We start from the raw sequence: 23,626 nt of genomic DNA on the forward strand, positions 1-23,626 counted from the left end.
ACAGAATGTAAATGCTGCTCCCTTGAAGAATACACTTGTAGTTGCTGAGATGTTATGACATTTGCAAGTTCTAGAGGGTACAAAGGATTAATGTCTAAGACTAAAAGCTCTTTAAAGCTTCTTTATGCTTTTCTGAGTTCTAGGGAATGCAGAACTACACAGGTGTCCTGAATGCTCAAAAGACTGAGGGAGGACTTCAGTTTTCAGGAACTGAAATGGACCCAGTATCCGAGGAGCTCCTGACTATAAATGGAAAATACCATGGCACATGTTCCTAAAGGCATCAATACTAGACCAATTCCATGACTTCCCAGAGTTCCCAATTTTTATGTTTTTATTTATTTATTTATTTATTTATTTATTATTATTATTTTTTTATTTTCAGAGTCTGCAATTTGAACTTCAAAGCAGACATGCAGTAGAAAAATCAATCTTAGGGATGTAATTCTTTCCAGCATAATGAACAAAAAATGTCTAGAGACCAAATTTTAAACATACAAATAGAATCAGAATAGTAATGACCAATAATTTTTGTTAGATTATGCACATCAACAAAAGAGGGTAATTCATCTAACTTTCAGCGCTAAATAGCTAATATTTCATCATGAAATGCCTAAACATCAATGGTTTAATTGTTGCATGACCACATTTACCTAGGAAACAATATGATCAGCAATAACATGTGCATTCAATAGAGACAACATAGCACAGAACAGCTGTTCATCAGTCACACCCTCACACTTAGATTTCACTAACTAGTTTTCCTCAGTCACTAGTTTCTACATATGAGTAGTTGGTAGAGAGATTCTGTTTTTCTTGGCTCCATATTTTAACTTACACTAACTGGGGACAGATTTAACATATGATTTGGCAGTAACCCTCTGGGAGTTACTGCACAAGACATTAGAAGCTTGACTTTACTCTTAAACATAAAGGACATTTGTTAAGAATAAAGGGAGCCTGCTCTTTAGTTAGTGAAAAATAATATTTCAATGCTGATGAATTTGATGAAAGCATTCCTGTGCTCTCTGTAGTTTAATACCTCCTAGGAAAAGAGGCAGTATTAAAAGGGAATTTTCCTTTGCATTTCTCTGAGAGGAAAGTCTTAGAAGATTAGAATGTGATCTTCTATGGCCAACATAAACTGGATATTCCTATGTTCTTAATTTCTGTTGAATCAATTGTAAAAAATCATGAATGGAGCTATCAGTTTAAGTAATCCATACTGATCCTAGATGTGACACTGCCAGCACTGGAAACTTTGAGTCAGAATATAAGTTTAAAGGTTGAAGGTAACATTATTTATTTATTTATTTATTTTTTAATGGTTTACATTCGTTTTTTCATTTTCTTTTTTTTTAATTTCTCATCAAATTACACTTTATTCATTCTGCATCCCCCCATAAGCCTCTCCCTCCTCCCCTCCCAATACCACCCTCCCTCCTCCCTCTGCTTGAATGCCACCCCCAAGTCCACTAATAGGGGAGGTTCTCCTCTCCTTTCTGATCTTAGTCTGTCAGTTCACATCAAAAGTGGCTGCATTGTCCTCTACTATGGCCTGGTAAGGCTGCTCCCCCCCAGAGGGAGGTGATCAAAGAGCAGGCCAATCAGATTATGTCAGAGGCAGTCCCTCTTCACATTACTATGTAACCCAATTAGACTTTGAACTGCCCTGGGCTACATCTGTGCAGGGGTTCTGGGTTATCTCCACGAATAGTCCTTGGTTGGATTATGAGTCTCTGGAAAGTTCCCTGTGTTCAAATTTTCTTGTTCTGTTGCTCTCCTTGTGGAGACCCTGTCCTCTCCAGCCCTTACTATTTCCCAGTTCTTACCTAAAATTCCATTCACTCTGCCCAACAGTTGCCCATCAGGCTCAGCATCTGCTTTGGTAGTCTGAAGGGCAGAGGCTTTCAGAGGCCCTCTGTGGTAGGTTCCTAGGTTGTTTCCTGTTTTCTTCTTCTTCTGATGTCCATCCTCTTTGCCTTTCCAGATGGGGATTGGACATTTTAGTTAGGGTCCTCTCTCTTGCTTAGTTTCTTTAGATGCACAGGTTTTAGTGGGTTTGTCTTATGTTGTATGTCTATATGAGTGAGTATATACCATGTGTGTCTTTTTGCTTCTGGGACAACTCACTCAGGATGATCCTTTCCAGATTCTACCATTTACCTGCGAATTTCATGATTTCCTTATTTTTCATTGCTGAGTAATATTCCATTGTGTAGATGTACCACAATTTCTGCATCCATTCTTCAGTTGAGGGGCATCTGGGTTGTTTCCAGGTTCTGGCTATTACAAATAAAGCTGCTACAAACATGGTTGAGCAAATGTCCTTTTTGTGTACTTGAGCCTCTTTTGGATATGATACTATATGTGAGTGACCCCAAAAACTCTACCAGGGAACTCATACAGCTGATAAACACCTTCAGCAAAGTGGCCGGGTACAAAATTAACTCAAAAAAATCAGTAGCCCTCCTGTATACAAAAGACAAAAGGGCTGAGAAAGAAATTAGGGAAACAACACCCTTCTCAATAGCCACAAATGACATAAGGTACCTCGGAGTAACCCTAACCAAGGAATTCAAAGACTTGTATGAAAAAAATTTCAAATCTCTGAAGAAAGAATTAGAAGAAGATATGAGAAGATGGAAAGATCTCCCATGCTCATGGCTTGGCAGAATTAACATAGTAAAAATGGCCATCTTACCAAAAGCAATCTACAGATTCAATGCAATGCCCATCAAATTACCAACACAATTCTTTACAGATCTGGAAAGAAAAATTCGCAACTTCATATGGAATAACAAGAAACCCAGAATTGCTAAAACAATCCTCTACAATAAAAGAATTTCTGGAGGTATCTCCATCCCTGATCTTAAGTTGTACTATAGAGCAACAGTTTTAAAAACTGCATGGTACTGGCATAGAAACAGAATGGTGGATCAATGGAACCAAACAGAGGACCCAGAAATAAACCCACACACTTATGGACACCTGATCTTTGACAAAGACGCCAAAACCATACAATGGAAAAAAGATAGCATCTTCAACAAATATTGCTGGTCTAACTGGATGTCTCCATGTAGAAAAATGAAAATAGATCCATACTTGTCACCCTGCACAAAACTAAAGTCCAAGTGGATCAAAGACCTCAACATAAAACCAGACACATTAAATCGGCTTGAAAAAAAAGTGGGAAATACCCTAGAACTCATTGGTACAGGGGAAAGCTTCCTGAACAGAACTCCAACAGCACAAGCTCTAAGAGCAACAGTCAATAAATGGGACCTCATGAAACTGAAAAGCTTCTGTAAAGCAAAGGACACTGTCATCAAAACAAAGCGACCACCTACAGATTGGGAAAGAATCTTCACCAACCCTTTATCTGACAGAGGACTCATATCCAGTATATATAAAGAACTAAAGAAGCTGAAAAGCAGCAAACCAAGTAATCCACTTAAAAAAATGGGGAACAGAGCTAAACAGAGAATTCTCTGTAGAGGAATACCGAATGGCAGAGAAGCACTTAAAGAAATGCTTAACCTCACTAGCCATTAGGGAAATGCAAATCAAAACAACCCTGAGATTTCATCTTACACCCATGAGAACAGCCAAGATCAAAACTCAAGTGACAACACATGCTGGATAGGTTGTGGAGAAAGGGGAACCCTTCTCCACTGTTGGTGGGAATGTAAACTTGTACAACCACTCTGGAAATCAATCTGGCGCTTTCTCAGACAACTAGGAATAGTGCTTCCTCAAGATCCAGCCATACCACTACTGGGCATATATCCAAAAGAGGCTCAAGTACACAAAGAGGGTAACATTTTAAGGCAATGCAAATTATGTGGAATTCCATTTATTGTACAGAAGCACTTGGGTGAGAAAAAAATTATTGAAGCATCTCTAGAAACCAGGGATGTCTTACCATCTTTTGTGATATGTACAATTACTACTTTGCATAGGGTATTCTCTGAAACTTAGTACATTTAGCAAATAAATCTATTATCATGACTCTTAATTTTTCTTCTTGTTGTTTGCCCATATTATGGTTCTGTTCCACCAAGAGGGCTAGAGTAAGAAATATATGCAGCCTTCAGTATATATAGACCCTTAGAGCAGTACAAAGACAATATAATCATTAATAACACCTTTATTTCCAAAGGTACAGAAGCTATCTAGTATGCTGAATTAAGATTGTAATATACAAGGTTTTTGATAATAATAATTGCTGCCTCTTCTTCAGCAGTCAGGTGATTGATAGCCTGCAAAAGATGAGAAACAGAATCTTGATAAGGCTCATTAGACTGCTAGGCTGCTGTCTAATTTTAGAAAGTTCTTTTTTTTATTTTTCAGAATTTAACTTACACCATGCTCGCAGTGCCAAAGCATTTATTTGCCCATAAGCCTCAGGATATGTAATGTGTCATTTCATGTGTCATTACTAAACAATATTTCTCCTGATAACATCTCAAAAGTTTTAAGCACATTGTTTTGGTGAGTTTGTCAGCTTAGTATTGACATGTTTCTTAATAATCATTAGTACACAGTAAATATACACACCCAATAAGAGTAGCTATTGCTAAGATCTTCCAATCATAGGGAACAAAATTATCTCCAGAGACAGAATAAAAGACAGCCATGTAACAGGAGCAGTATACTCATATTGAGCACAAAGCTACTTAAGATCCTTAAGAGTCTTAAATGAAATGAGCATATAAGCATAACTTGCTTCCTCACTTTATCTAGATCAGACACCTCACTAACATGGAAAAGAGGAAATTGAACCATGTCTTCTTTCATCTCATGGACTTAATAGAGAGGTTTTTGCATAGCAGACCTGAAGTGTGACTTAAGAAAAGGTGATACTTTTATCTGGAGGCTACAAACCTTCTCAATAACCTCAGTAAGAGATGAAATGAGGGGAGAACCAAGATGGCAGTACTGGGAGAGCACTATGTCTGAGAAGCAGGATAGCACTCTCCATGCAGCAACCAGGAGACTGAACTCTGGGCCCTAAAACTAGAGCAATCCTGTTTCCCAGGTGAGGGGAGTCTCCCACAGCATGGGAATTAGTCGGATCTACTCTTGGGCCACCCAGCCAGAACCGGGAAGAGATCCCAGGTAACATGGGAATTGGGTCTCCAGGCTGCAGCTCCTGATCACTTTCCCAGGCTGATTGGTGGGCATTAGGGTGCCAGAGACTGGGAGTCCCAGTCGCAAGAAAACCCCATGGGGAAGGAAAGATGCGAGTCTGATCACGGGTCACCCAGTCTTTCCCTGGAAGGTCTCACGGGTACCTGATGCCATCACAACTGAGCTCCCACCACGCAGAGAGCAGCTGCACTCCCAGCTCACCAGTACAGACAAGCTGCATGCCCCAGTGCAACAGAGACTGTGAATCCCTGTCCAGAGAGGGCCCCACAGGGAAGGTAGAAACCATGCTGCTTGGGTCACCTAGGCTTTGCCTGAGGAAAGTCACGCAGACTGCAGATCTCAAACAGGAGAGTACGCCCAGCCATCATAGATCCTGGTCCAGGCAGGAAGCACAGAGTTATTGGGAACCCAGCTCCTGCAGACTAGCAGGCTGGCACATGCTCTGCCAGCCCAGAGTCCTGCTTTGTACCAACTAATCCTTAAAGACAGAACTGTGTACCTCAAGACACCAGAGTCTTAGAGTCACTGTCTGGAGAAACCCTCACAAAGAACAAAGAACAAACCAAAGGGGACGGACTTAGGCAACCCAGTATATCCCCGGAAAAGGTCCCACAGAGTGGCCCAACCCAGGGAACTCCTGTGCACCAGATAGCCTGCTGTTACTAGGAGAGCAGTACTCACCCGCCGCAGATTATCTCTTCGGTTCTGGGGCACAGAGCCCCAACTTCAGACCTACAAAAGACCGGGAACCCTGAGATCAACCCCCAGATATTGCTCCAAGGGGAAAGCAGTTATCCCTAACAAAACCTACCAAACCATGGGACACACAGGTTACAGCAGCTGATCACTAAATTTACAGCAAGAAACACAGAAGGAGGGCAGCTGTCTCCAGGACTTCTCCTGGTGAGAGGAGAGCCCTCTCGACTAATCAGGACCACAGTTACCACCCAGGTCCCTATGCCTGAGGTGAGCTGTAGCAACTCCAGAAAAACACTGGACATCCAGTGACTATACCCAAAAATCTGTGAAGGCTTCCTTGAGGAAAAACCATCTCCCTGCCAAAGGGATTCTCTCCTCCACAGGAGTCCAGGAACAACCAGAAACTAACTTCAATCACCTAAGATAGCCCAATGTGTAGAGGACAGCATACAAGTTCAACCAACAAAAGCCAGAGCAATATGGAATCTCCAGAACCCAGTTATCCAGGGGCAAATAGCCCTAGACACCCCAACATAATTGAAATTCAAGAAGATGACCTAACATCTATGCTCATGAAGAAGATAACAGAGGAAACAAATAAAATACAAAAAGAAATAGAGGAAGCTGCAGCCAAACAGTTTGTGGCCTTTAGAGAGGAAATGCTTAAATCACTGAATGAAATAAAAGAAACAGAGAATTGTTCAAAAAAGCAGCTGAAAGAATTGATGGAAAAATATGAAAATACAGTCAGACAGGTGAAGGAAACCAACAAAATGGCTCAAGACCTGAAGACAGAATTGGAAAAATTAAAAAACACAAAAATGGAAGAAACTGTGGAGAGAAAGAATTTAGGGAAGAAAACAGGAACTACAGAGATTAGTATAACCAATAAGCTACAAGAAATGGAAGGAAGAATCTCAGGTGTGGAAGATACAATGGAAGAAATAGATGTATCTGTCAAAGAAAATGTTAAATCTAAAAAATTCCTGACACAGACCATCCAAAATTTCAAGACAACATAAAAAGACAAACCCTAAGAATAATAGGAATAGAGGAAAAAGAAGACTCCCTTTTCCAAGGCCCAGAAAATATTTTCAACAAAATCATTGAAGAAAATTTCCCCAAGTTAAAGGAGAGGACAATAACAATACAAGAGGCCTACAGAACCCACAATGAATTAGACCAGAAAAGAAAATCCTCCTGCCACATAATAATCAAAACAGTAACTATACAGAACAAAGAAAAAATACTAAAAGCTGCAAGGGAAAAAGGTCAAGTAACAGATAATGGCAAACCCATTAGAATCACACCTGAATTCTCAACAGAAACTATGAAAGCCAGAAGGGCCTGGACTGATATCATGCAGAACCTAAGAGAACACAGATGTCAGCCCAGGCTACTATACCCAGCAAAACTCTCAGTTCTCATAGACAGAGAAAAGAAGATATTCAATGACAAAAACAAATTTCAACAATACCTACAAACAAATCCAGCATTACAGAACACACGAGAAGGGAAAATACAACCCAAGAAAACTGGCTACATTCAAGAAAACACAGGAAATAAATAACCTCATTACAGTAAAACAAAAAGCAACCAAGCACACAACCATATGACCACAGCCAACATCATATTAAAAGGATCTAACAGCCACTGTTCGTTAAACTCTCTCAACATCAATGGTCTTAATTATCCAATAAAAAGACACAGACTAACATAAAGGATGTGTAAACAAAACACAGCAATCTGTTGTATACAAGAAACACACCTAAGTCACAAAGATAGACATTACCTGAGGGTAAAGGGATGAAAGATGGTTTTCCAAGCAAATAGATGCAAGAAGCAAGCAGGAGTAGCCATTCTAATATCTGATAAAAAAAGACTTTCAACCAAAAATAATAAAAAGAGATGGGGAAGGACACTTCATACTCATCAAGGGAAAACTCCAAGAAGACATCACAATCCTGAACATCTATGCCCCAAATACAATGGCACCCACATTTGTGAAAGAAACATTGATAAAAGTTAAACCACACATAGATCCCCACACACTAATAGTGGGAGACTTTAACACCCCACTCTCAAAAAAAGGACAGGTCAACTAAACAGAAATTAAACAAAGAAACAATATCTCTAACAGAGTTCATGAATCAAGTGGACCTAACAGATATTTACAGAACCTTACACCCAAACACAAAAGAATTTACCTTCTTCTCAGCACCTCATGGAACCTTCTCCAAAATAGACCACATAGTTGGTCACAAAGCAAGCCTTAACAGATACAAGAAGATTGAGATAATCCCTTGTATCCTGTCTGATCACCATGAAATAAAGCTGGACTGCAACAATAACAGAAATGGCAAAAAGCCTACACATACATGGAAACTGAACAACTTGCTACTAAATGACATCTAGGTCAGGGAAGAAATAAAGAAATAAATTAAGGTCTTCCTAGAACTCAATGAAAATGAAGACACAACAAACCCAAACTTGTGGGACACAATGAAGGCAGTGCTAAGAGGAAAGTTCATAGCACTAAGTGTCTTCAAGAAGAAAATCGAGACAGCTCATTCAAGCAAATTAATGGCTCACTTAAAAACCCTAGAAAAAGAAGAAACAGACAAACCAAATAGGAGTAGACGGCTGGAAATAATCAAACTCAGGGTTGAAATCAATCAATTAGAAACAAGTAAAACAATTCAAAGAATCAATGAAACAAAGAGCTGGTTCTTTCAGAAGATCAACAAGATAGACAAACCCTTAGCCAAGCTAACTAAAAGGCAGAGAGACACCATCCAAATTAAAAAAAAAAAAAATCAGAAGTGAAAAGGGAGAAATAACTACAGAGACTGAGGAAATCCAAACAATAATTAGGACTTACTTCAAAAGTCTATATGCACAAAATTTGAAAATATAAATGAAATGGACAATTTTCTTGATCGATTTCACTTACCAAATCTAAATGAGGACCAGGTAAATCAATTAAATAGTCCTATATCCCCCAAGGAAATATAAGCAGTCATCGAAAGTCCCCCATCCAAAAAAAAAAAAGCCCAGGACCTGATGGTTTCAGTGCAGAATTCTACCAGACATTCAAAGAAGAGCTAACTCCAATTCTCTTCAAACTATTCCACCAAATAGAAACAGAAGGAACTTTACCAAACTCATTCTATGAAGCCACAATCACCTTGGTACCTAAACCTCACAAAGACCCAACAAAAAAAGAGAACTTCAGGCCAATCTCCCTTATAAACATTGATGCAAAAATACTCAACAAAATACTTGCAAACAGAATCCAAGAACACATCAAATATATCATACACCATGACCAAGCAGGCTTCATCCAGGTATGCAGGGGTGGTTCAATATACAGAAATCCATCCATGTGATCCACCGTATTAACAAAGTGAAAGAAAAAAAAAAACACATGATAATCTCCCTAGATCCTGAAAAACATTTGACAAATCCAATATCCATTCATGTTTAAAGTATTAGAGAGATCAGGGATAAAAGGCACATATCTAAACATAGTAAAGGTGATATACAACAAGCCTATAGCCAACATCAAACTGAACGGAGAGAAACTTAAAGTAATCCCACTGAAATCAGGGACAAGACAAGACTGCCCACTCTCTCAATATCTCTTCAACATAGTTCTGGAAGTCCTTGCTAGAGCAATAACACAGCTGAAGGAGATCAAGGGGATACAAATTGGAAAGGAAGAAGTCAAATTATCACTATTTGCAGATGATATGATAGTATACCTGAGTGACCCCAAAAACTTTACCAGGGAACTCCTACAGCTGATAAACAACTTCAGCAAATTGGCCAGATACAAAATTAACTCAAAAAATTCAGTAGCCCTCCTGTATACAAAAGACAAAAGGGCTGAGAAAAAAAATTAGGGAAACAACACCCTTCACAATAGCCACGAATGACATAAGGTACCTCGGAGCAACCCTAACCAAGGAAGTTAAAGACTTGTATGAATAAAATATTAAGTCTTTGAAGAAAGAATTAGAAGAAGATATGAGAAGATATAAAGATCTCCCATGCTCATGGCTTGGCAGGATTAACATAGTAAAAATGGCCATCTTACCAAAAGCAATCTACAGATGCAATGCAATTCCCATTAAATTGCCAACACAATTCTTTACAGACTTGGAAAGAAAAATTCTCAACTTCATATGGAATAACAAGAAACCCAGAATTGCTAAAACAATCCTGTACAATAAAAGATTTCTGGTGGTATCTACATCCCTGATATAAGTTGTACTATAGAGCAACAGTTTTAAAAACTGCATGGTACTGCCATAGAAACAGAATGGAGGAACAATGGAACCAAACAGAGGACCCAAAAATAAATCCACACACTTATGGACACCTGATCTTTGACAAAGATGCCAAAACCATGCAATGGAAAAAAGATAGCATCTTCAGCAAATGGTGCTGGTCCAACTGGATGTCTACATGTAGAAAAATGAAAATTGATCCATACTTATAACCCTGCACAAAACTGAAGTCCAAGTGGATCAAAGACCTCAACATAAAACCAAACACATTAAATCGGCTAGAGAAAAAAAAAAAAGTGGGAATACCCTAGAACTCATTGGTACAGGAGAAATCTTCCTGAACAGAACACCAACAGCACAGTCTCTAAGAGCAACAATCAATAAATGGGACCTCATGAAACCTAAAAGCTTCTGTAAAGCAAAGGACACTGTCATCAAAACAAAAAGACTGCCTACAGATTGGGAAAGAATCTTCACCAACCCTTTATCTGACAGAGGATTCATATCCAGTATATATAAAGAACTAAAGAAGCTGAAAAGCAGCCAACCAAGTAATCCACTTAAAAAATGGGGAACACCCAAAGAGCATCAGACCCTTCCGATATCTTTTTCTCAGAGGCGGGACCTGGGGCATCAACCCGCATGCAATCAGACATGCTCTTCTCTGGGTCCAAAGCGCCTGACCCTGAGTGCAGTGCTTAGCCTCGCATCCTGAGCGTATCATTTTAGCTTTTTATGGTATCCAACCATGCTTGGGGAGAATGTCCTGCTTCAATGGCTGTAAAGGCCTGAATGATCATGGCTGCATCACACTGTTGTGAGACTCTAATCTTGCATATATACCACAGGCAAACCAAGGAGACCAACACCAGAAGGCCTGCTAACACTCCCATGCCCGCCCATTCCTTCAGATGATTCATGATGACACCTAAATGAACATCTGTACAAAGTCCCAATTTATTTCTAATATCAGAGATCAGACCTCTACTCTTGCCTGATGCGTCTAAAACAAAAAGGGGAACTGTAGAGAGCTGCGGAATGCTATGCCTTAAAGATGGAGCTGGTTTCTGCCTTCCACCTTCCTGATGGTGAGTGCTCTCTGTCATGAACAATTCCACATTTGGCTAAGGCTGAGGATCTGACTTGCTTCCATGTATGTGGACCTATCTGCATTGCCCCCGTGGCACGCCTGGGTTGGCTACCCAGAGGCTATTTAAGCTGTGGGCTGGCTTTCCCCGGGGTCCGAGGATTGTTCAATGTTCCTGAATAAACCGCATTGAAAAAAAAAAAAAAAAGAATACACAGATGGGGAAGATGAGGGAGGATAAGGAGCACAGCCATCATCAATGCTGGGTTCCAACCTTCCAGTGCTTCAGGGTCACTAACGTTCAGTTCCTGTCAGTAGCTTCTCACACACACCTTGTAAGTAATTCTAATAAACTCACTTTCTCAAAAAAAAAAAAAATGGGGAACAGAGCTAAACAGAGAATTCTCAATTGAGGAATATCGAATGGCAGAGAAATACTTGAAGAAATGCTCAACTTCATTAGCCATTAGGGAAATGCAAATCAAAACAATCCTGAGATTTCACCTTACACCCATTAGAATGGCCAAAATCAAAAACTCAAGTAACAACACATGCTAGAGATGTTGTGGAGAAAGGGGAACCCTTCTACACTGCTGATGGGAATGTAAACTTGTACAACCACTCTGGAAATCAATCTGGCGCTTTCTCAGTCAATTAGCAATCGCGCTTCCTCAAGATCCAGCTCTACCACTCCTAGACATATATCCAACAATAGCTCAAGTACACAACAAGGACATTTGCTCAACCATGTTTGTAGCAGCTTTATTTGTACTAGCCAGAAGCTGGAAACAACCTAGATGCCCCTCAACTGAAGAATGGATGCAGAAATTGTGGTACATCTATACAATGGAATATTACTCAGCAATGAAAAATAAGGAAATCATGAAATTTGCAGGTAAATGGTGAAACCTGGAAAGAATCATCCTGAGTGAGTTGTCCCAGAAGCAAAAATGCACACACGTTATATACTTACTCATATAGACATACAACATAGGACAAACCCACTAAAATCTGTGCATCTAAAGAAACTAAGCAAGAGAAAGGACCCTAACTGAAACACTCAATCCCCTTCCTGAAAGGCAAAGAGGATGGACATCAGAAGAAGAAGAAAACAGGAAACAACCTAGGAACCTGCTACAGAGGGCCTCTGAAAGCCAGAAGAAGAAAACAGGAAACAAACTAGGAATAAACGAATAAAGTGTAATTAATAAAAAAAAAGTAAAAAAAAAAAAAAGAGATGAAACAAACAGTGAAAAATTTTTCCATATTATCAGGAAATACACATGATGGATAGTGATTAGGAGTGTTGGAAATTGGTGGTGGAGGTGGAGCAGTGTTTGCAACGGAAGGAGGAGGAAGAGCATCAATAATCAAGGAGACTACATATAAATGTGTTGCATATATTTACAATATATTATAATTTCATATTTTATTCATAATATATATTTTATTTATAATATATATTTGTATTCCAACCCAGATTTTTCTTTTATTCCCACGGTTAGTTCTGCTCTTTCCTGATCACTTTTACTTTTAATATTAACTGGGTCACTTTTTATCTGTTATGATTTTTATTTCTTTCAAAAGCTGAAATGCATCACTAATTTTTTTTTTTAGTTTCATTGCATCAAATTGTTCCATAATATATTTTCCTAAATTCAGGATTTGGACAGAACAGCAGATAGTAATGAGTGCCAAAGGTGAAAAGGATTAAGATGAGGGTGACTTAATGACAAGTTTTGAATTGATTTCTTTAAAAAATACAAAAAATGCTTTTATTTTAAACCCATGTATAAGGTTGTGGGACTGCTTAGGACTGACCACCGCAGCTGACTATGATTTGTCCCATAATCCAGCAGATTAGTGCTTTTGGCAGATAATTTCTGTGGTTGTGTGACATTTGGAATTCTGGAAACATTTCAAAAGGTATACAAATGCTAAGGCCCCAAGAGGCAGGGTTCTTGGTTGTTGGCTATCAGGGGTGTTTCCAGATTATTAGTAGTTGTGCTCATAAAGAAAAATGCGAGAACTAAAAGCAATTATATTCAGGGATCTCTTCCATTTCCTTTCTGTCCTTTCTTGTTTTTTTTTTTTTTTCTTTCCTAGTGAAAGGGTGCAAAATGGATGGATAAGAGTGGAAAAAGCCCAAAGAGTAGCTAAACTAACTACCTACAAAATGAGTTATCTGGGGAAACAAAATTCTCCAGCCACAACATGGCATATGCACATAAGAACTACAAAAGACTGTGACAAAATTCAAAATTCAAAATGATTTATATGGGGAAAAGGGTCTTAGAATAGTTTGTGTTCATTTTATGAGCTATCCAATACCAATTTATATATTAAAATTGAAAGTTTAGAATTTAGGCCTTCAATACCAGTGTTCAGTGTATATTACAGTCACAAAAAGACTAAGAGCCACAATAATATGACCTGTGTGAGGTCTTAGTTATGTTAGCTCATAGACAGATTAAGAGTATAGAAGTAAGGTAAATTCATCAAGTTCATCAACCTGGTACGTTCTCTGGGTTTTGGATTTACCAAACTGTCCTAGACAGAGGAGGGCATTCCTAGACACTTCTAAGGGTCAATAATTTGTGAAAATTACATGGAGCTTTTGACCAAATGGGTTCCTGAAAACCTAGGAAGTTTTTGGTTTTATATAAAGATTTCTTGGGAAATGGGAAGTTAAATGTAGCTTCAGGGATTTCTTGCCAGTCTGTACTTCCTGGACTATTTTTCTAGAGAAGCCCATTTTAATTTTAGAGACTGCTTTGATCTGGTTATCAGCATACACGTTGTGGTAGGTGACTAGTTAGATGGTGTGTAGGAAGGGGTTTTAACATGGAGCAGGGGTTTCCAGCAAACATTAAGGGAAATGGAAATTTCTAGGATCCAATTTTAAACTGTCTCTCCCTAACTTGTTATCCCCATCTTTCTCCAACCACTTTCATTATTACTACATCAAAATGAAGAAGACCGTAGTGAGTTTTAACCCTATAGTGTTATTTAAATCTCAGACTGTAAATATATTATTAATACTCACACACATCCTTTATCTGTGTACACTCATCCAAGTGATTATTTATTCCAACAAAATCTTTTTTATTTATTTATTTATTTATTTATTTATTTTTTATCAGTTACATTTTATTAACTCTGTATTCCAGCCATGTCCCGATCCCTCATTCCCTCCCAGTCCCTCCCTCCCTCCCTCATCTCCACCGTGCCCCTTTCCAAGTCCACTGATAGGGGGGACCTCCTCCCCATTCATCTGATCCTGTTTTATCAGGTATCTTCAGGACTGGCTGCAAAGCCCTCCTCTGTGGCCTAACAGGACTGCTCCTCCCTTCGGGGGTGGGGAGACCAAAGAGCCAGTCATTGAGTTCCTGTTAGAAATAGTCCCTGTTCCCCTCACTTTGGGAAACCAATTGGTTACTGAGCTACCACAGGCTACATCTGAGTGGAGGTTCTAGGTTATATCCATACATGGTCCTTGGTTGAATGTCAGTCTCAGAAAAGACCCTGTGCCCAGATATATTTGGTCCTTGTGGAGCTCCTATCCTTTCCCCATCAGACTAACTCCCCTTCTTTCTTATGATTCCCTGTACTCTGCCAAAGGTTTGGTCATGAGTCTTTGCTTTGAAAACACTGCTAGTTAGAGTCTTTCAGATGCGCTCAGTAGACTCCTGTCATACGTTCAATGCACATCCCATCTGTCTTTCTAAATGAGGATTGATCATCTTACCCCATGTCCACTCAATTGATTATCTTTTTTAGGTGTATAGGTTTCATTATGTTTATCATATCTTATAGATCTATATAAGTGAGTATATCCCATGTTTGTCTTTCTCCTTCTGGGATATTTCACTCAGAATGATCTTTTCTAGATCCCACCATTTGCCTGCAAATTTCATGATTTCCTCCTTTTTGATTCCTGAGTAGTATTCCATTGTATAAAAATACCACAATTTCTGTACCCATTCCACCGTTGATGGACATCTGGGTTGTTTCCAGGTTCTGGCTATTACAAATAGAGCTGCTATAAACATGGTTGAGCAAGTGTCCTTTTTGTGTACTTGAACAAACTTTGGGTATATACCTAGCAGTGGTATAGCTGGGTCTGGAGGAAGCACTATTCCTATTTGTCTTAGAAAGCGCCAGATATCTTTCCAGAGTGGTTGTACCAGTTTCCATTCCCACCAGCAGTGGAGGAGGGTTCCCCTTTCTCCACAACCTCTCCAGCATGTGTTATCGCTTGAGTTTTTCATCTTGGCCATTCTGATGGGTGTAAGGTGATATCTCAGGGTCGTTTTGATTTGCATTTCCCTGATGGCTAATGAGGATGAGCATTTCTTTAAGTGTTTTTCTGCCATTCGATATTCCTCTGTTATCACCCTGCACAAAACTAAAGTCAAAGTGGATCAAGGACCTCAACATAAAACCAGATACCCTAAATCAATTGGAAAAAAAAGTGGGGAACAGCCTAGAACTCATTGGCACAGGAGACAACTTCCTGAACAGAACACCAACAGCACAGGCTCTAAGAGCAACAATCAATAAATGGGACCTCATGAAACTGAAAAGTTTCTGTAAAGCAAAGGATACCATCATCAAAACAAAACGACTGCCTACAGATTGGGAAAGAATCTTCACTAACCCTTTATCTGACATAGGACTAATATCCAGTATATACAAAGAACTAAAGAAGCTGAAAAGCAGCAAACCAAGTAATCCAATTAAAAAATGGGGAACAGAGCTAAACAGAGAATTCCCAACAAAATCTTATAATGATATCAGTACATGATTCCAAGGAGTGAATTGCCATGGAATACATTTGTTTCTGTGTCCTCCTCAGTTGGAGAGATCAGAGAGATTGCTGGAGTTAGGTTGAGGCCAAGCAGATCTATACAGAGGCCAAGAGAAAAGCCAGATTGAATTAGTCAGCTGGGAGAGGAGTTTGAGCCAGAACAGCTGAGCTGAACTTGCCAGTCCAGAAATCAGAAAGAACAAGGAATGGTGAGCTCAGAGCTGAGCTCAGCACTGAGACTCAGAGGCTGAAAACATTCTAGGCCTGGGTTAGATTGTATGGAGGCTATCAGCTTTAAGGCTAAGCCTAGCATAGCAGAAGAGGGAATAAATTTCTCAGATGACAACCAAAACAGGAGAATAAAAGCTACTTTTACAGAAAGGTGCTATGACAGTGCTGGATGAGTAAAGCAATATTCAGTCTCACCCAGATGTGAAATATTCTGACAAGCCTGAAATTTATGACCTCTGGTGCAATTGTGGCACAAATGTTATGGAAGTTAACAACCACTTTTAAAATTGGACTTCATGCCCACTCCGTAAGATGGAACCTATGGCTGATACTGTCAATGAGGCCACAAAACAGAGAGCAGATAAATCATGAGCCCTAAAAGAAAACCTACTACTATTGACCTATTAAATTAATGTAACAATAAAAAGATTCCTAATGACACACAGCTATATCTGTAAAATAGTGGATGACTCAGTCCTTATCAGAGAAGCTTCATCCTGCAGTATAGAGTAATTAACAAGGAAACTTATGACCTGTAAATGTGAATGTTAGATACTTTGGAATTCTCAGCTCTCACTTAGGATGTTTATGTCATACCTCTCCCCTCAAGACCCAGGGATCTGTATGGAATAGAAGGCAGAAAGTTTGGAAGAACCAGAGGTAGTAGATGGCTTCAAGGAAACAAAATTTTCAAGCTACAACATGGCATATGCACATAAGAACTCCAAGATACTATGACAAAATTAAAAAGTTATGCACAAGATCAAACAAAGCAAAATCCTAGTGAAAAGGTTCTCAAAGTCCTACCCCTTGCTAAAGAGATATTGTCAACTGAAAGCTCCTGAGAGAGGAAACATCCATTTTCTTTGATGGGGTGGCACGGGGTATATCAACTACTCTCCAGAGCAGGCCTCATGCACAGGGGTAGTTATCTAATATGAACTGGACTCCTTAGGTTTGGTTTTGTTTTGCTTTGTTTTGTGAATCATTTGGAGAGAATGTAAAGGTAGTTGGGAACAGAAGTGGGAAGAATATAGGAGGAGATGGAGGAAAAGAGCTAATATAATCAAAAAACATTGAATGATGCTCTTAATGAATATAAAACACTTTTAGAACCAGGTTTTTTGAAAGAGATGTGTATTTATATTTTCATTGTAACTTTTATTGCAGAATATTGCAACTAAAACATCTTACACAGATTTTACAATTTGAGTTGTCACTATAGTTCATGTTTTCATCAAAAATTATTGATCAAAATACAGATATCTGGTTAATCTCAAAATAGCTCAAAAGAAATAGATGGATTCAATCATATGTGAATGGAGATGGTCCCATGAAAACCAGACATGATGAATTTCCTGTCCTGTCACTGACTTAGTCTTCACCTTTAAATGATATGGATCTCTGTATAGACAGAGAAACATCAGTGGGTATACTGAATCAGGGCCAGTTGATTAATCCCTATCTCCATCTTGATTTTATTCATGATGAAAATTAAAGAGTTCAATGTTCTTAGTCACCACCTTTTTGAAAAGCACAGCAGAACTCCTTGAGAGAAAGTCATGCTCCAGTTATGATTGCATCCCTTGACACAACCTTTAGAAAAATGGGTTTTTCTGGTTGAAGAAGTGCTTTTCTGCTTAATTTCAGAGGTATCTGCAACAGTGGAAGAAAAATATTGAGAGGCAATGAATGAGCTGAAACAACTCCAGAAGAAAAGTAAAACAAACATTCAGTATAAGAATGCTTTGCAGAAACATAAAACCTACATTTGTCATCATATTTTTTATTTCCTCCTCCCCAAACTGTGTCAATTGGATGGTGAGAGTATGCAACCAAACATGCATTGGGTAAATTGATTGATAATCTACTTAATTCAGGCCCAAAACAAGTCATGTTGGTTCATATTATTTTTGTTCTCTGGTCATTTAGAGTAAAACAGGTAAGCTTAACATTTTCATCCTAATTTTTAGTTAATATGTCATACTATTGTTTTAAGTATTGAAAAGCTATTTTTGGTTTTTTGAAACTTACATGTTAATCCTGAGAGGATGCACTTCACATCAATGAATTATCCTCAGCTCCTAGGTCATGTGTCAGTACTACAGTTGAGCCACTAAAAGCATATCTTCAGGGGAAACTCACTTTATTGCCTTTGCTAACATCTGTTTTTTTTTTTTTTGTTTGTTTGTTTGTTTTTGTTTCAAAATACAGAATGAATGTATGGTGGAGAAAGTCTCAATTGCAGGAAATGGAAGGGAAACAAAGTTGTCATGGAGATAGAGAAATGTCAAGTTTAAGATCACTGGTGCTTGCCAGAGCATCTTCCCCTTGCCAATTGTGCCATGGGCTCTCAAAGCTAGACCCTTGCTTTGTCTAAATCCTTGCACATGATTTAAATGCTTTATTGACAAAGTACTAAAATTAGTGAAGTTGTATGTAGATAAAACTATATAACTTCCTTAAGCCACAAATCAAAGAATAAACACTTCCATTCCTTCATTTGCCCTGAAGTAAAACTAACTGTGAAAGAGAGCCACACTCCAGATAAACAAGTCCTGTAAATTTTAGCCATCCATTCACATGAAACAAAGAGCAAGTTGCTCAGGAAAATATAAATACTTTATCTAAATGTCTTATCTTATATTATTAAAAATTTAAGTACTATACAGGAGTCTTCCATGGAAACATACAAAAGATACCTTTTAATTTTAATTATTGTTTTTATGAAAGATGTTATAACTGTAAACCATGCTTTAAAATATTAACAAAAGGGTTCAATGTGCAAACCCTCCTCAAAGAACAACTTGGAGTTTGTGTAAGGAATAATATGAGGTGATACATAAATGAGAGGGGAGATCCTTTAATAGAAAATAAGTGTAACCAAAATGGACTTTTTAATGACAAAATATTACCATAGGTAATGACAACAGCTTGTAGAATACAAAGGTAGAGCATAAATTAAATGAGGTTGGAAAGGTGACAGGAGATTAATTTGGGGAGTGACTAAGAATATGAAGTATGAGAGAAGAATAAAGAGAAAAAATAAATTATTTCTGGAAATACCTGTCTTCTGGAGCAGAGCTCCTAAGAAATGATGCAAAATCATCTAGTTAGCATAGAGTCATCAAAACCAGCAACTTTTTTATAGGTTAATATTTTATGTATATGAGTGTTTATCTGCACATTTGCATGCATAACACACATGCACACTTTCAAATGATGCCAGAGTAGGACATCAGAACCCCAGGAACTGGTGTGACAATTAGTTTTTAGCTACCACATGGGTGCTGGAAACTGACCTCAGGTTCTTTGCAAGAATAGCAAGTGCTCTTTACCACTGAGCCATCTCATGAGCCCCAGAAATTGTATTTTGATTCTCAACTTGGCATAACATGGGAAATCAGAGATGAGCTTTTAAAGCCACATTCTGGGTGAACTGTTGTATGACCGGGCATCATGAGTTTCTGTTTTAATTTTTGAGACTGGTTGTCACATGGCCCATGCTGGCTTCATATTTACTAAGTGGTCTAGGATTCTTTGAATTTCTGATCCTCTAGCCTTTAGTTCAGAGATTAGAGGTAAACAATACCACCTCTAGTTCTTGTAGTTCTGCCAACTGAGGAACATCTATGAGTTTTAAATATCCTCATTGATTCTTATGATCAGTCAATGGTTGAGAGGACTATGAGAATAAGACTTCTGTGAGATCTGTAAAAAGAGTTAACCACTCAACAAACACTGAAAATGTGACCATTACAACTCCTGATAACACAAAACATAACTGATTTCAAATGGACATGATTATAACTTCAATAAAATGCACATAATTTGGTCCCATTTGTCTGCACTGAGCCTTCATAATGCTAAGTTGCATTATATACAGGCATAGAATAAAAGGCCCCTTAACTAATTCTTGAAGAGAAATAGCTCATTTGGCCAGAAAAAAACTTAAACCCCAAACAAATATATTCATTTTTATACACAAAACCTCAGTTTGAAAAATGTCTCCTGTAAAACTTCATTTATACAGATAATTTTCTCTCTCACCTGTGTTTCCTTACAAGGTTGGAAGGAGAAGTTCTGAAGGACTTTAGTGAGAGCAAGTTTCATATTCATGAGTGCAAACCTCATGCCAATGCAGTTTCTGGGTCCATATCCAAAGGGCAGGTATAGATAAGGATCAATTTTGCCCTTGTTCTCCTTGCTAAACCTGGAGACACAACAGTAGGTGACAAGTTAATGAAGAATAAAATCATAAGGACTACCTATGTGAAATTGCCTTACAACATCTATCCAGCAGCATACAGATAGTTTGGGTTAGATTCATTGAAGTTCTTCCTACAGGTATTTGGCCCAGAGAATTGTACATTAAAGGTCTTTTCCATTCCCCTTGCCTTATCAGGGTCCCCATATGGTTGAGATGAGACAAATGCTATTTGAAATAAATGAATCACTCTGTGTTCACTAGTGTAATCATGGTGAGATGGCTATATATAAGAACCATTTTCTGATTATAGTGGCAATCCAATTCCAAGAGGAAATTAATGTCTGGTATTGTAAATCTGGCTAGTGAGGTCACAGGTACTATAGGAGAGCTTACTACTATTGCTTTGTTAAGCAGATATGGTAACAGACTGTCTTCTAAATATTTATGGTTAGACACAAAAATTAGGGTTTATCTCAGCCTTGGTCATTTTGCAGTAGGAGACAGTAAACCTAGAATCTCATCACTGGACAAAGTGCTGAGAATAAGTGATGGTGGAGTGCTCAACCTCCTCCAAGGCTCAGGGAACATCACAGAAATGAGGCAGCAAGAACTTGAGAGCCATGACATGAAATGGATGCTGTGAAATACTATCTTCTGAACATGGCATGACATTGCACACATGAACAAGCATGTAACTACACAAGACTCTCAACATTCAACATGGGAAAGGGAGTTCATGAGACTCCACCTCCCTAAGAAGCTACTGCCAATTAATAGATGCTAGAGGAGGAAGAAGTTTATCTTCAATAGTGTAGCCATTGATGAGTAGCCCATTCTCCAGTAAACAACTGCTATACTTATATTTATTCAAGAAACCCCAATTAAACTTATAGTCACAAGAAAACTAAAAGACATAAAAGCAGGAGAATTGTTGAGGAAAAGCAGGGATTCAACATGAGTTAGAAAGAGAAATAGCAAGATAATGTGATGTGAAAATGAGAAAAATACATTATACATTCACACAATTCTCAAATAATATGAAACAAAGAGAGAGAAAGTAAGAAAGAGAAATACCCCTTTGAAGAATAAAAATCCGTTCAGTATAATGGCGTGTTCCAAGTCTGAAAAGCACATAACATTTAAACTGAAAATAAAGTGGGTTCCTGCCTCACACTTAAGTTGCTCATTTACTACTTAAAGAATGAGGAAAAAACATTCTGTATTTAAATTGTCATATTGTCTTCCCAACTCATGCCCCCTCTCCTCTTTCTTCCTTTTCTCTGCCACTCTCATCACAGAATGCAGATGGATACAAAAATCAAAATTTTTGTATCTTCCTACAAGAGACACCATAGCATGAACAGACCAACATAATTCAGGGTTGCTTCTCATTCTTGGGATTCTGGTACCTTTCAGGGCGGAATTTCTCAGGCTCTGGCCAGTGCTGTGGGTCATGTTGAAGAGCATAAGATGGTATCATCACTATAGACCCTTTGGGAATAAACACACCATTGATTTCAACATCTTTTTTACAGACTCTCTCAAGTCTATTAGCAATTGGGTATAATCTGAGGGTTTCATTCAACACCATGTCCAGGTACTCCATCTCCATCACACTATCATAGCTGGGAGATGCCTGAGAAGAAAGAAAAAGATTTGTGATAAGATTTTCGAAAACTTTCAACTCCATCTGCTTTGTACTGATGAGTTCTCTGTAGCAAAGCATAGCATCTTCAGAGCACCTTCATTAGCACAACACATTTTAAATTGTTTTAAAACTTGTTTTGTTTGTTTGTATGTTTTAATTATTTTTATTAATTACATTTTATTCACTTTGTATCCCCCTTGTACCTCCCTCCTTCCTCCCTTCCCAATCCCACCCTCCCTCTTCTCCACCCATGTCCCTCTCTCAGTCTACTGAAAAGGGAGGTCCTCCTCCCCTTCCCTCTGATCCTAGTCTATCTGTGGCCTGGTAAGGCTGTTTCCCCCCTCAGGGGGAGCTCATCAAAAAGCAGGCCAATCAGTTCATGTCAGAGACAGTCCCTGTCCCCATTATTATGGAGGTCACTTGGATAATGAACTGCCATAGGCTACCTTTGTGCATGCATTCCAGGCCATATCCATGAGTGGTCCTTGGCTGGAGTATCAGTTTCAGAAAAGACCTCTGTGCCCAGAATTTTAGGATCTGTCACTGTCCTTGTGGAGCTCTTGTCCTCTCCCAATTCTTTCATAAGATTCCCTGCACTCTGCCCAAACTTTGGCTATGAGTCTCAACATCTGCCTCAATACCCTGCAGGATAGAACCTTTCAGAGGTGTGTGTAGGTGTTTTGCCTATATATGTGTTGTGCCTCACATGGGGTAATTGCCCACAGAAGCCAACCAGGGCATCAGATATCCCATGACTAGTGTTCAACAGAGTTGACAGCTGCCATGATGGCACTGGGACTCAAATATGGATAGAACCTCTGTAAGAACAGCCAATGCTCTTAACCACTGTGCTACCTCCCCAGCCCCTTACACAGCAGTTTGTATAACTATCACATGAGGCTGGGAGGATGTCTCAAGTAGTGAAGTGTCTGCTACACAAGCCTGGGGACCTGGGTTTAGACACACGTCATTCATAAAGCCAGACACAGTGGCACACATCTACAGTCCTAGCAGTTGGGGGACAGAGGATCATTGGTGTTCATTGTCCAGATACCCTAGACAATCAATAAGCTGCAGGTTTAGTGACCGTGCCTGTCTCAAAAAATATGTTGAAGAATAATTTAGAAAAATACACACACACAGCATTGCATGTGATGAGAAGCTGTTTTTGATGAGCCTTCCTCATTCCCCTCCTACGCCAAGCACCAACCATTCACCTTATTGGGCAGAGCCCTGTCTATCTCCTCCTGCAGTTTCTTCTGTATATCAGGGTAAGTGGCCAGTGAATGCAAGACGAAGGAAAGTGTGGTGCTGGTGGTGTCATAGCCGGCAAAAATAAAGATAATTGACTGTGCCATGATCTCCATGTCAGACAGGGCTGGAAGAAAAAAAAAAAGATATCTCATGTAAGTCATGTCAATATGGACTGTCACAGACGGGATGAGGAAAACCAAATGAGGCTCTGGTTTTCTTAGAGATAAATACGGAGAAGCTG

The 23,626-nt window shown here is 38.9% G+C and overlaps 1 protein-coding gene across 5 annotated transcripts in view; it reads right to left on the minus strand.

Annotated features, from left to right (window-relative positions):
• Nucleotides 1-4,132: 4,132 nt before the first annotated feature.
• Nucleotides 4,133-23,626, minus strand: part of LOC110544433 (cytochrome P450 3A1) — a 56,795-nt gene continuing 37,301 nt past the window's right edge. The window contains exons 10-15 of one of the 5 annotated variants that reach the window (XR_009594180.1): nucleotides 23,349-23,509; nucleotides 21,893-22,119; nucleotides 20,324-20,486; nucleotides 17,797-17,929; nucleotides 5,836-5,886; nucleotides 4,133-4,262 (exon numbers count right to left, since the gene is read on the minus strand). Coding sequence is in view for 4 of the 5 variants with exons in the window: in XM_060391088.1 (XP_060247071.1) it covers nucleotides 17,834-17,929; nucleotides 20,324-20,486; nucleotides 21,893-22,119; nucleotides 23,349-23,509 (647 nt within the window). In the remaining variant the exon portion in view is untranslated. Of the gene's footprint in view, nucleotides 4,263-5,835; nucleotides 5,887-17,392; nucleotides 17,930-20,323; nucleotides 20,487-21,892; nucleotides 22,120-23,348; nucleotides 23,510-23,626 lie in introns of those variants that run through there. The other 4 variants (XM_060391090.1, XM_060391088.1, XM_060391089.1 and 1 more) reach the window with 4 other exon arrangements.

This window comes from Meriones unguiculatus, chromosome 9 (genome assembly GCF_030254825.1).
Source record: "Meriones unguiculatus strain TT.TT164.6M chromosome 9, Bangor_MerUng_6.1, whole genome shotgun sequence".
Classification (NCBI taxonomy): Eukaryota; Metazoa; Chordata; class Mammalia; order Rodentia; family Muridae; genus Meriones; species Meriones unguiculatus.